General features: G+C 45.1%; 1 protein-coding gene across 3 annotated transcripts in view; it reads right to left on the reverse strand.

Moving 5' to 3' along the window:
- PIP5K1C (phosphatidylinositol-4-phosphate 5-kinase type 1 gamma) overlaps positions 1-13,042 on the reverse strand; it is a 326,185-nt gene extending 313,143 nt beyond the window's left edge. The window contains exon 1 of one of the 3 annotated variants that reach the window (XM_089687401.1): positions 12,827-13,042. In XM_089687401.1, the coding sequence (XP_089543527.1) occupies positions 12,827-12,908 (82 nt within the window). In that variant the 5' untranslated portion in view covers positions 12,909-13,042. The remainder of the gene's footprint in view (positions 1-12,826) is intronic. The other 2 variants (XM_089687403.1, XM_089687402.1) reach the window with 2 other exon arrangements.
- Between the last annotated feature and the right edge of the window lie 1,557 nt (positions 13,043-14,599).

Raw genomic sequence — 14,599 nt, forward strand, 5'->3', positions numbered from 1 at the left:
TAGGCATTCAAAAGGCAATACTGCCACCTCCTAAGTGTCAAAAGTGCCAGGGAGTATCATTTTTGCCACAGCATGTGTGAAACCCTGAATCGTGCCATACTATATTTTAGGTGCCGCATATAAATTGCCCAGTCACATAGTTGGACACAAACATCCCTTAAAGTGGTTGTAAACCCCAAAAATATAAAAATTAGTTAATCACATTACCATAATCTGCACAGCAGGACAATGTGTCTTTCCCCCTGCCCACACCCCCCCCCCCCCATCCTATCCATCATCACCAACAATTCCACTATCATTCCCGCCCCGCAAGCCAAAGTCCTTGGCGTCATTCTTCACTCGAACCTCTCCTTCCAACCGCATGTCAAATCGCTTACAAACACTTGCAGGCTCCACCTTCGCAACATTGCCAAGATTTGTACCTTCCTCACCCCTGACACCACCAAACTTCTAGTACACTCCCTCATCATCTCACGCCTTGACTACTGCAATTCTCTTCTCACCGGCCTACCCCAGTGCAGGCTCTCCCCGCTCCTGACCATCCTGAACTCAGCGGCTAGACTCATCCACCTCACCACCTGCTCCACCTCTGCCACCCCCCTCTGCCTCTCCCTCCACTGGCTCCCAATTGCCCAACGCATCAAATTTAAAGTTCTTACCCTGACCTACAAAGCCGTTCACAACACTGCCCCTGACTACCTCACCAACCTGATCCCCAAGTACCGCCCTACCCGTACCCTTCGCTCCTCACTGGACCTCCTTCTATCCTGCTCTCTGGTCTCCTCCTCCCATGCACGACTGCAGGACTTCTCCAGGTCCTCCCCTATCCTCTGGAACTCACTGCCCCAATCCATCCGACTGTCGCCTTCCCTCCCCACATTCAGGCGCTCCCTCAAAACCAATCTCTTCAGGGAAGCCTACCCCACCCTCACCTAACGGCCATTCTCCCTCTTTCCTCCCACTCCTCAGCCACTTCCTACTGTACCACTATCCCCTCCCTCCTAGATTGTAAGTTCGAAAGAGTAGGGCCCTCTTACCCCTCGTACGTTGTTTGTTATTGTTGTACTGTGCCATGTATTGTCCACCCCTCTATTGTACAGCGCTGAGCAAACCCTTTGGCGCTATATAAACTCGATGTAATAATAATAATAATAATACTCCTAGTTTGCCTCCTCACCTCTCCTGCCATATTTGGCACCTTTTGGGGGGGGGGAGTAGGTACCTGGTTTTGACAGGTACCTGCTCCTACTTCTGGCTCAGTTTGCCGCGGCGAAGTAAGCCAGACGTTCGGCCCCCTCCTTCCTTCTGCAGTCTCCTGGGAACTTTCACAGGTCCCAGAAGACTGCCGGATCAATCAGGATGCGCAGTGCGACTCGCGTATGCGCAGTGGGCACCCTGCTGTGAAGCTGCAAGCTGTCACAGCCTGGTGCCCACAGTTGAGATACCAGAGCCGTGGAGAGAAGAGATGGCGCGGGTGAGCACATCGCTGAACCCTGGGACAGGTAAGTGTGTGTTTATTAAAAACTGTAGCTGCTGACTTTTAATAAACACAAAAAACAGCTGGAACTCCACTTTAAGTCATGCAGCAAAATGGTATGTCCTTTAGAACATATATCTGGGTGAGATAAAGCCTCATTTGGACTTTTAGGTGGAAGGTAAAATCGCAGCTCAAGCAGTTGTTTTAACGGCTTTCCCCCAGCTGCCCATGTGGACAAGCCCTAAGAAAGGAATTGTGTGTTACTGGCCAGATCACCTGTTGAAAAAAACCTACAAAAAAAACCCACTGACACCAACGATGGGGCACTATTCCTCCCCCCACTGACACCAACGATGGGGCACTATTCCTCCCCCCACTGACACCAACGATGGGGCACTATTCCTCCCCCCACTGACACCAACGATGGGGCACTATTCCTCCCCCCACTGACACCAACGATGGGGCACTATTCCTCCCCCCACTGACACCAACGATGGGGCACTATTCCTCCCCCCACTGACACCAACGATGGGGCGCTATTCCTCCCCCCACTGACACCAACGATGGGGCGCTATTCCTCCCCCCACTGACACCAACGATGGGGCACTATTCCTCCCCCCACTGACACCAACGATGGGGCACTATTCCTCCCCCCACTGACACCAACGATGGGGCACTATTCCTCCCCCCACTGACACCAACGATGGGGCACTATTCCTCCCCCCACTGACACCAACGATGGGGCACTATTCCTCCCCCCACTGACACCAACGATGGGGCACTATTCCTCCCCCCACTGACACCAACGATGGGGCACTGTTCCTCCCACTGACACCAACGATGGGACACTGTTCCTCCCACTGACACCAACGATGGGACACTATTCCTCCCACTGATACTAACGATGGGGCACTGTTCCTCCCACTGACACCAACGATGGGGCACTATTCCTCCCACTGACACCAACGATGGGGCACTATTCCTCCCACTGACACCAACGATGGGACACTATTCCTCCCACTGACACCAACGATGGGACACTATTCCTCCCACTGACACCAACGATGGGACACTATTCATCCCACTGACATCAGTGATGGGGCGCTAGTCCTCCCACTGCAAAATTACAGTTATGAAGTAGCAACGAAAATAATTTTATGGTTGGGGGTCACCACAACATGAGGAACTGTATTAAGGGGTCGCGGCATTAGAAAGGTTGAGAACCACTGCCCTAGGGGCTATTGCTACCCATCTGATCTTCAGTGGTTCACTTTTCAGAGGACAGCAGAACAGCCACTGTTAGGCATTCAAAAGGCAATACTGCCACCTCCTAAGTGTCAAAAGTGCCAGGGAGTATCATTTTTGCCACAGCATGTGTGAAACCCTGAATCGTGCCATACTATATTTTAGGTGCCGCATATAAATTGCCCAGTCACATAGTTGGACACAAACATCCCTTAAAGTGGTTGTAAACCCCAAAAATATAAAAATTAGTTAATCACATTACCATAATCTGCACAGCAGGACAATGTGTCTTTCCCCCTGCCCACACCCCCCCCCCCATCCTATCCATCATCACCAACAATTCCACTATCATTCCCGCCCCGCAATCATTCCACTATCATTCCCGTGTGTTTATTAAAAACTGTAGCTGCTGACTTTTAATAAACACAAAAAACAGCTGGAACTCCACTTTAAGTCATGCAGCAAAATGGTATGTCCTTTAGAACATATATCTGGGTGAGATAAAGCCTCATTTGGACTTTTAGGTGGAAGGTAAAATCGCAGCTCAAGCAGTTGTTTTAACGGCTTTCCCCCAGCTGCCCATGTGGACAAGCCCTAAGAAAGGAATTGTGTGTTACTGGCCAGATCACCTGTTGAAAAAAACCTACAAAAAAAAAAACAAAAAAAAAGGAGTCAACCATATCTAAGGATTGGTAAGCTACAATATATATCACATTTTCGTTTTTGGCCTTAGATACACTTTACCTAATGAACTGTTATACTACAATAAACTTTTTATCCAGAATAAAATATTGAATACTTTATTTTGAAAAGTCAGTATAAAGAAAAAAATGTGGTGATTAAAAAAAACAAACACTTGTGAGTTTAAGCAACAATTTTTATGGAATAATTCACCATGGTTCATGTAACTGGGGAGCAAGACAGGGGTGTGCCCCTTCCCTACATGCTTTTCTACTAAATGGTATTCCTCTCTATCACATCTGATAGTAATATGGTCCACTAAATAAATACTTCACAAAAAACAAAAGCAGTCAATTGTGACAACACGATCTATACAATACGCCGTGCAAGAATGTTCAGCTATTCGGTTAAGAGAGATCATGCCAAGGGAATACAAAAAATACCGAAGCAGTCAATAGTGACAACACGATCAACAACCGGTCAATCTATACAATATGCCGTGTGAAAATATTCAGCTGTTCAGTTAAGAGAGATCATGCCAAGGGAGTACTCAAGAGAATAAAAGAAGGCCTCATTTAATTAGGCTTTTCCTATAAATTCTCACTTCTGAACATTGAAAAACACAATGATAACAACATGAACATATATAACACCCTGTATGAGGAAACACTAATGTTCATCACTGCTGCTGCCCATACACACTTTTTTTTTTTTTTTTTTACCGCTGATAGCCAAAGCCCAGCACAATCCTTGAGCTGTGAATTTACTAAAGACAAATAGGCTCTTCATATTAAGGGAATTTTCCCCTAGCTATGTGAATGTAATGAAAATTCACTTTGCAAGGAATACCCAAATCACATGCAAAAGGAAAAAAAAAACAGCATGTTTGCTTGTACATAATTAGACAATGGAAGTCAGCAGAGCTTCGACTCGTACACGCGCCATTCAGGCTAAGTTCTGTTGCACAGGGAAAAGCCTGATTGCTTTTAGTAAATCAACCCCAATTAATCCCTGAATGCACTGACCATATCATCCTGTACATACAACTGCCTGCTTCTTATTGAGATTATATATTCATTCTTTGATTAAAGCAATACTGCTGGCCCAAAATCAATCCCTCCCACCCTCATATTTTCAAGACATACAGTATGTCCAAATTAGTTCATATACCATGCACTGCAACGTCTTACAACATGCTCTTAAAGTGAGACTAAAAGGCAAACACTGGATTTTTTGTTACTGTAAAGTTCATTGACAGACACAACCTATTCTTTATCCATGACCAAACAGGGTTTTATAGCCCCACCTACGGCAGTAGGACACTAGGCAGAAAAAAAACTTGGCACCTCCCAAGGGCTTTCCCCTCTGGGCATACAACCCTCTCTCTGCTATAGGCCTCCAGTCAGTCACAGGTAGTGTCAAAAGGAGAAAATCCAGAGAAGGGTGGGTGCGGTGCCAGTCAATGAACTCAGGAAAGAGTGAGGAAGGAACAAAAAATCCTGTTTTCTATTACCTTCATTGACAGAAACAGCCTCTTTTTCTTTATCCATGACCAGACAGGGATGTCCCCAAGCAGTGCCACAGTGAGTGGTGGACAACTCAACTAATGGAGAAAAACCCAGGGCAACACTTTGGACCACCCCAAAAAGCACCCAAGAATCCTAAACAGCTGCCTGCAAAACCTTACGACTAAAACTAGCACCGTACGGTGCCAACACATCAACTATATAGAAATTAGTGCACAGAAAACCAGGTTGCCACTTTCCAAGCTTGAGAAACAGACACCTGATGCACAACTGACTGCTGAATCCAACAGGAAATAATGGCAGAAAAGGACACCAAGCCTTTTATCAGAACATCTGTGAGCACAAGGCGAGCATCAGATCTCTGAAAGGCAGCAGACACAGAAAAGGTACACATAAAACAAACCACGTCCAAGGAGTGCAGAGCCACCTCCTAATGGTGCAACGGCTAAAGACACAGAGAAGGAAGGACAATGTCCTCAATCATGTGGAAATCCAACACCACCTTCAGAAGAAGCACCACCTGTCCTGAGCCAAATCGGATAATGTGGCTTACAGGCCAAGCTGCCTGTTCCAGTTCGGCGAATCCAAAGTGATAAGTCAAAATGCACCTTTCTGCAGAAGCATAAGCAAGGAAATATCCAGAATTCTCTCAAAAAGGAAGCTTCTGAAGGGTCAGCAACACCAAATGTAGGTCACGCGGTGGTAACAGGGAGCACACGGGGGGCACCACAAAACGAACCCCCTGGAGAAATGTGCAAACCAAAGAAAGGCATGGCCAAGGGATGCTGCAGAAAACAGCCATAGCAGAAACCTGACCCTTGTCCTTACTCCAGGCAAGCCTCTGATCAACACTACATTGAAGGAAAGCCAACACCTGAGACACCGAAAAAGAGCAAGGATGGAACCCCACGTTCTGCACTATATAAGCTTTCCAAGTGCGATGATAAATCTTCAGGGAGGTAGGCTACAAGCCCCTAACACATTCAGAAACATCAAGTCAGACACTTCCCCTGCCATACAGACCCTGGCTTTCAATAGCCATACCATCAAAGCCAGCAAGGGTAAGGCCAAGGGAAAGACCGGCTCCTGCTATATAAGATCCTTCTGAAGAGGCAGCCACCAGGAAAGTTCTGCCGCCAACGACATCACATCGGCATACCATTGCCAGCAAAGCCATTCTGTAGCCACCAATATGACCGGTATTACCTTCAGCTTCTATCCGCACAGCATTCGAGAAACCAGCTGAAGGGGCACAAAAGCTTTAATCAAATTGTACCGATCCCACTTAGCCACCAGCATATTAATCGCATCTACCAGAAGATCCAGCAATCTTGCCACGAACCTCAGAACCCCCCCCCCTAGGCTGAAGCGGAAGGACAGAAAAACCACATCCAGGGTCCCCAGCGAAGACAAAGCTGATGGAAAATCTCCAAATGTAAAGACCACTCCATCTGATCCAGTGACTGACAGCTGAGATAATCTGCCTACCAGTATTCAACACACAGAATGGGTATAGCAGACAAAGCTGAAACAAACCTTTGTGCCCATTGTACTATGTGAGACACCACCAGTGCTGCTGCAACACTTCTCTTGCCTCCCTAAGGATTGGCAGAATCCACTGCAGTGGCAATGTCTGATTGGATTGAGATTGGCAGACCCCACAGACAATCGCTCCAATGTGTCAATGGCAACCCGATCACCCAAAACTCCAGTATATCGATGGGAAGACATGCTTCCTTGAGTCCAGTTACCCTGAGCCGAGTCTGATCCAAGGACCTTTCCGCAGCCTGACAGGCTTGCATTCGCCTTTAGCACAGTGCATTGAAATGGAAGGGAGGACTTTGTAGTCTACAGAGACTGCAGCCACCAGATGAGCGAGGCCCTTGTCGACCACTACAGAGGATCTGATTGTCCAAGGACACAAACGACCTGTTCCATTTATATAGGGTATCCTTCTGCGGTGCTCTCGCATGAAACTGAGCAGAGGGAACCAAAGGTGGGGCACTTGCAAGACCAGAAATCTCAGACCGCCGATCAGAGCTTCTGAAATCTGTGTGGCGCGAAGGACACTTTGGCCTACGCCCATCGAGCATCAGCCAGAGACACTCCAGAAGCTTGGATGGGGACAGCACAGACTTCCTGTTGTCCAGGATCCAACTAAATACCTGCGGGGAACTCATAATGATCCTCACACTATCCGACAGGGACAAACGATTCTCCGCATGTAGAAGCAAGTCGTCCAAGTAATCAATCACAGCAATCCCTCACGGTCTCAGCAAGACAAGGACTGAGTCCAGGGCCTAGGTAAACATCTGAGGAGCTTAGGCCAAACTGAAAGCAGTGCTACAAAGCATAGGAAGCGCTGAAGTCCCTTGCAGACAGGAAGCACTTGTGGATGCCCCTGCTGCCCACGGAGGGCCAAAAATCCTCTTGTCAGAAAGAGACTACCACCAAACGAATGGATTCCATCTTGAACTTGGGAACGCGCATGAAGGCATTCAGGGCCCCGAGGACCCTGTCTGTCCTGGGACCTGTGAGCTATGGGACCACAGGACTGGAGGCCTATAGCACACAGGGAATTTTATACCCAGAGGGGACTGTCCATAGAAGGTGCAGAGTTTTTTTCTGCCTAGTGTCCTACTCCTGTAGGTGGGGCTATAAAACCCTGTCTGGATAAAGAAGAGGCTATGTCTGTCAATGAACTTAAAAAAATCAACCCCCCCAGCCTCACATATTTTCAAGACATACAGTATGTCCAAATTAGTTCACTTACTACACTTGTCAATGTCTTACAACATGCTCTTCAAGTGCAACTAAAGGCAAAACTCTTTTTTTTTTTAGTTTAGGATAGAGTAGAGAGGGATTAGAACACCTGTCAGAGGGGAAATCTTCACTAGTTCTGATGACCCATCAGGATTCCCTCACTTTGGAGGGATTTCCTCTGACTTCCTGTATTGGCTATTGCAGGGCTTAAAAGTTCGAGCCTAGACCTACTAGCCAGGCACAAACCTTACTCTCCACCAGTTGCCCCACCCAACCTTGGCCAGATCTGCCTCCAACCCCACCCCCGGCCCCACCCCTAGCCCTGCCCCCCAACCATGCCCCCTTAAAGCTTATGAAATTAAATTTTTCTTTAGAATAAAGAGTCCAAAATATAAAACTGTATACAGTAATGTATATCCCAGCTCCCCTGTACTCCATTATAGTGATATAACATGTATACAGTACTTACTCCTTGAGTCCCTCAGGGTGGTGGAGAGGGTGTCTCCTCTTAGCGGAGGAGAGAGGACCTCTCCTGCACCTGTCCCCTCAGTGGCAGTGCAGAAGAAGCCAGAAACCGGAACTCGGAAACCGGAACTCCGCTTCACAATGAGGCTTGGAGCGCAGCCGCTCCATCATCTGTGCTCGCTGCTAGAGAATTTCTCCTCGCATTTGGCGAGCGGCTTTTTCAAGCCCTGGGCTATTGGACAGTGAGTAAAGAGAAATCTCCCCAATGGGACACAGATCGCAAAAAAAAAAAAATGTTTTACCTTTAGTTACACCTTAACTGAAAATGTATGGCAAAATATTTGTGACAGGCTAACAAAGGGTAGCCTTCATTTTGAAAACCTGATTTATCCTACTAGTAATAAAGTAACATCTTTGTGCTGTCATAGTTTTACAATTAAAGTGTTTGTAGAGGATCATATTCTTTTTTTTAACCGCTTGCCCGCCGCCCTATAATAGAACTACTGCTGCAGGGTGGCAGGGCTGCGCAAAATCACGTATATATATTGGCGGTTATGGATGTCAATCACCGGGTCACAGCCGGAGATTCCCAGCCGGCACCCGGCGATCGGCCAGTAACACTGATGGGAGAGATCTGTGTGTAAACAACACTGGTCTCTCACCTGCCAACAAGAACATGCTGCTGTGAATGTCTCTGCACAGCAGAGAAATACACAGCAGCATGTTTCCCTAGTAAAACAGAACTTTTTTTTAAACAGCACACAGTTAACCCTTTGACTGCCCCAGATGTTAACCCCTTCCTGCCCAGTGTCATTAGTACAGTGCTTTTTATTAGCACTGATCACTGTATTAGTGTCATTGGGATGTCAGTGGCAGTTAGTCAGTTCCCACGCAGTGTCAGAATGCCCGCCGCAGTCCCGCAGTCACACTATCTCCGCCATTAGTCCCCGCCATTACTATTATAAAAAAAAAATGTAAATAAAAATTCCAGTATATATACCGCCATATTTTTTTTAGACACTATAACTTTCACGTAAACCAATTAATTTACATGTATTGGAATTTGTTTTAGCAAAGACATGTAGCAGAATACATTTTGGCCTCCATTTTTGACGAAATGTGATTTTAAAATTTTTTTTACTGGATATGTTTTATAGCAAAAACTCAAAAATATAGTTTGTTTTTCAAAATTGTCAGTCTTTTTTTGTTTATAGCGCAAAAAGATAAAAACTGCACAGGTGATCAAATACCACTGAAAGAAAGTTCTATTTGTGGGAAAAAAATGGACGTACATTTCATTTATTTACAGCGTTGTATGACTGTGCAATTGTCAGTTAAAGTAACGCAGCGCCATATCGCAAACAATGGCCTGGCCAGGAAGGGGGGTATATCCTCAGGAGGGCAAGTGGTTAATAACAAACATGTTATACTTACTTGCAGTGTGCACTTTTTTTGCACAAAGCAGTCCTGAACCCCCTCTTCTGGAGTCACCTGCCTGTGCTCCTGGCTCCTTCTCCAATGATTCCCCCCATAGCAGGCCACTTGCTAAGGGGCCATTCTGTTTGTCCATTGATACAAACAGCACAGATCAGCCCTGCCCCCCCCCCCATTCTCACAGGAGGGAAAGTACACCTGACCCCACACAGAAGAGGAGCACATTCAGGTAGGCTATGCAAGGAACGTGATCTCTAACAGCAGCCCTGATCACTAGAATTGTGGGCACTGGGGCCTGGTCCTAGAGGAAGAAGCTGGGAGTATGTTGGTTAGAGCAGCAAAGGGTGAAAGCGGCAATGCCCCCCTTGGCAGCCAGTATTTGTGCCCCCCTTAGGCAGTCAGGTGCCTTGGTGCCCCCCACACACTGTGCTCTCTTTTTCAATTACCATCAAGAGGTAAAAAAAAAAAAAAGGTATAAAAAGGAGTAATAAAACATACCTCTCTTAAGAACACTCTAAAGAGCAGGGAGCAGAAGCATGCAAGGAAAAGGGTGCCAAAATTATATCGATATGAATAATATATTAACATATGCAAAACGGAACACTCAGGGAGCTCATAGAAGTACAGCCAAAGCTATTTTGGCTGTACTCCTCCTTTGGACCACAGGAGTGCAATTCGTTCTGCACTCCTGTGACTCGTTTTCAGCTGACATCATTCAGTCAGTCTAGGCTGAGGAAAGATCTCAATTTTAAAGTCGGGATCCACCCCAGATTCTGGAGCGGCACCTGGATCAGCCTCTCAGCGATGTGCTGAAAGCCTGAGCCAGCTGCTCCCTCCCCCTGAACAGCCCAGCACTCCAGTGAGCTCCAGAGCAGACAGCGGTGGAGCACTTCGCTTAAAGCGGCTGTGACCAGTTCTAACCTTTAAACCCCGGGCGGGTTGGGGGGGGCGGTGTACAGATGCAGTACCGATGCTACATCAACCTAGGTAAATATAAATGGGGGAAAAAAAATCTCCCATACTTCTCTTTTACCTATCTTTATGCTTGTTTACGCAAGGTCTTTAACCACTTGATGACCAGAGCATTTTTTTTGCTATTCAGCACTGCACTACTTTAACTGACAATTGCGCAATCATGCAACGCAGTACCCAAATGAAATGCATATCACATTTTCCCCCACACAAATAGAGCTTTCTTTTGGTGGAAATTGATCACCACTGGTTTTTTTTATTTTTTTATTATTTAATCGAAAAAAAGACCACAAATTTTGTAAAAAAACAAACAATATTTTTTTACTTTGTGCTATAAAACATAGCCAATAAAAACATTTTGAAAAATCAAACTTCTTCATAAATTTAGGTCAAAATGTATTCTGCTACATGTCTCAATAAGCGTATATGAATTTGTTTGCATGAAAGTTATTGCGTCTACATACTATGAGATATATACTGGAATTTATTTTTTTTTTTATACTAGTAATGGTGGCAATCAACGACTTATAGCGGGACTGTGATAGTTTCCCAGGCAATCTGACACTTTGTGGGTACTAACCGACACTAACATCACCAGTGACACTAATATACACTGTGGCTGTACTAATGACACTGGCTGGGAAGGGGTTAACATCTAGGGGCAATCAAAGGGTTGATTGTGTGCCTAACAATGTGTAATGTGTGTGGTATGTGCTGCTTTTTTTTAGTACAGATCAATTTGTTTCTTTTCCCTGCCTTTCAGGTTAAAGAAACAAAGTGATTGTTGCCTCAGAGCCCTGTGTTGACAAAATGACTGGACACAGCCAATCAGCATGTCCAGCCATCAATCATTGGCTGGGATCTGCTGACAAATTCCCGCTGTGTCAAATCACAGGGGAGTAGGCACACACCTGAAACGTGGAAACAGGCAGCGCTGTGCCTGTAGGAGCCACTCTGCCACAGTATATGTTATCTAGCGGTTATGCAACATCTTTCTGTCAACAACATCCTGAGTGTATACATCAGCAAATTATGATGTCCATGAGCAAGGAGGCACTAGTGATTGGGAAGGCGGCAAAAAAAAAGGGGCGGTACATGTGCCAAGGCTGTGATGCCTTCGTTCATGCCCTTGGCAAAAATGATGTCCCTTGTTGCATTTAGCAGGCAGTACAGAAAACAAAAAATACAAACAAGTGAAGGGTGCCATGCTGCAACCACTTGTAATGCATGAAGTAGTGGCATGGTGGTACAGAATTTACAGGGTTAAAACAGGCGGTGGGGAGGCAACCTATAGCTTGTGAGTGTGGTGAAAAAGATCTGATACCCATCTAAATGTAGCCTGACACTGGCAGGGGTGCTGACAATGATCAGCTTTTATTCATTCATGTAAAACCTTTATCTCAGAACAAAAAAAATACTGCTGCTGTAACTGATTAAACAGAGTTCAGCTTTAATTTGTTAGTAAAGTCCATATAAATTGGCTAGTGAATCAAACACCACTTGCTCCCCAGAATGACAATTCTGTCACCTAAAAGGTGTCTCCGTTGATTTTCTTTCCAGAGCGGAGACACCCGAAGTCCTGGTTCACATCTGTGCAGGTGGTGCCGCTGTGGGACCCGCACAACTCCCTACAGCCACACCACCCACACAGAGGAATGTGGGACCCGCAGGCAAGTGGCATTAATTCTAATTGCAATCATACTGGGAACCTCTGTTCCTGTGTGGGCTGTGATTTCCCAAGTAGTGCAGGGACTTCTTCCCTGCGTGTCCCGGGGCATAGGAGTCCATTCAAATGAATGGGCTCTCGTGTCCGTGCAAATCGTGGCCCACGTGGCCGCACAGATGTGAACCAGGGGTAAGACAGGAAGTGTATCACTGGCCAGAGCATCAGGTGAAATTGAAGAAAAAAAAAAAACTAATGCAGCCAACACAGCTAAGGATTGGAGAGCTGTAATATATTGCATTTTTTGGATTTGGGTTGCATGCCTTTAATGAATAAAACTGACACCCACACATAATAAAGGAAAACATGCTTCTGTACAGCTAGCAAACCTCCAGAACTAACCTGCTGTAAACTAGAATGGAGTCCTGTCTACAAGTACCAGCATAGTTCAACAAGCCAGCTTTCTACATTGGCCCCTTCATTCACCTCCAGCATCCTTATGTCTTATCCTGTATCCTCTGCTCTCTCCCAGAAGCTTTCCTCCCCCATCCATCACCTGCCAATTACAGCTTAGACGCCATATTCCGAGCTTCTCCTCACCTTTTCCAGGATCCAAGCCAGGCTCCCCGGTAGCTGCATCCTGTACATCTCCACACTCGGCTTCCTTCTCTGGTCCCTCCATACCACCCCTCTATCCTCCTTCGCTCACTGACAACTCCGAAGGCTTTGCCTCTGACGTCATGACGTTCTGTTTCATGTCCGCAATCTTCCTAGCACAAGGCGGGGATTAAGAGGAGTGATCGACCATGGTGACTGAGGGCGAGATAAGGACGTTCCACCGCTGAAACCTCAAACCCACCGAATTCCAAAGGCAAAAGTTCATAAACCACTCCACAAGCTTGTACTCTCCTTACTGTGTTCTATTGATGGAGATAGGAAGCTGCATTCTAAGGCTGAACTACACACTCATCTCAGAGGAGAGTATTATTATAGAAGAATATATATATCATTTTTTCTTTTTATTTATTTCAGGCACTTATATAGCTTCGTCAATTTACGCAGCACTATATATATACATACATATATATGTATATACAATAATTGTATGATTATACAGATATATAAAATTAGGTTAGTATTATGTGATGTACTATTTTTATTTATTTCAGGCACTTATATAGCACCGTCAGTTTACACTACTATTATATTACTGTTGTCATTTTACTATTATACTACTATTACTTGTGAATGGATATAATAATATGATGAAGTTTATGTATACAGTACTGAACCTTCTGTTACCCCTACAAAAATGTTTATTACATTATATATATTTTTTTTTTAACCACCTGTACATGTATACTACACATCATAACTGGCCATACGATGCTATATCTATATATATATATATCTAAAAATAATGTTATATATATTGTGAAAGGAGGTCAGGAAGAACTAAGGGATGTGTCCAGGATGGGAGGTATATTTGTCCCAGGTTTATGCTCTACGCTGACTGTTTCTCCTTTTGTGAGCCTTTTGGCTTACTGATGAATTAATGAGGTCAGCTGTAGTAGGTTAAGGGCTCTGGGCTCTGTACAACTCCCAGGCTGCTGAGGAACCGGGAACCAGTTTGCTGTGCAGGACAGACTAGGGCACAACCAAACCATATTGTGGTGAGAGTAAGGCTAGCCATACACTATACAATTTTCTTGAGATTTTTGCTTTAGATTTACCAAAAACCATATAATATGAGGTCAAACCCAAACAACACTTTCAGTTGTATTCAATTAGGCAGACTCTTGCACTACACAGTTGAAGGTAAATCTAAAGGAAATTGGGCAGAAATTGGACTGAAAATTGTACAGTGTATGGCCAGCCTAAATCTGTGTGATCTTGGACTGGGAGAAGCTCTGTGTGAACACTCTGGGTCTGAGCAGTGATAGGCTCTCTCCAGACAGGTAGATAGGAACCTGTGTTTGTAGTTAGATGCCAAGAGTGGCAAGGCTTTATTTTCTCTTTATATTTTTTTTGCTGTTTTGAATATATGCACCTTGTGTTCACCAGACTTGTAAATAAAACACAACTTTCTTCACCAAGATCCTGCTGTCGTGCTGTGCCTCTTTTACCATGCGCTGACTCATCCAGGGAGTCAAGCACAACCTGTACTGGGCTAATCCCTCACAATATATATATATATATATACACACACACACACAGGTGAAACTCAAAAATTAGAATATCGTGCAAAATTTCATTTGTTTCAGTAATGCAACTTAAAAGGTGAAACCAATATATGAGATGGACTGGTTACATGCAAAGTAAAATAGTTCCAGCCATGATTTGTTATAATTGTGTTGATTATGGCTTACAGCT

Source organism: Staurois parvus, unplaced genomic scaffold, assembly GCF_062004578.1.
Source record: "Staurois parvus isolate SC_StPar_1 unplaced genomic scaffold, SC_StPar_1.0 ptg000425l, whole genome shotgun sequence".
Lineage (NCBI taxonomy): Eukaryota > Metazoa > Chordata > Amphibia > Anura > Ranidae > Staurois > Staurois parvus.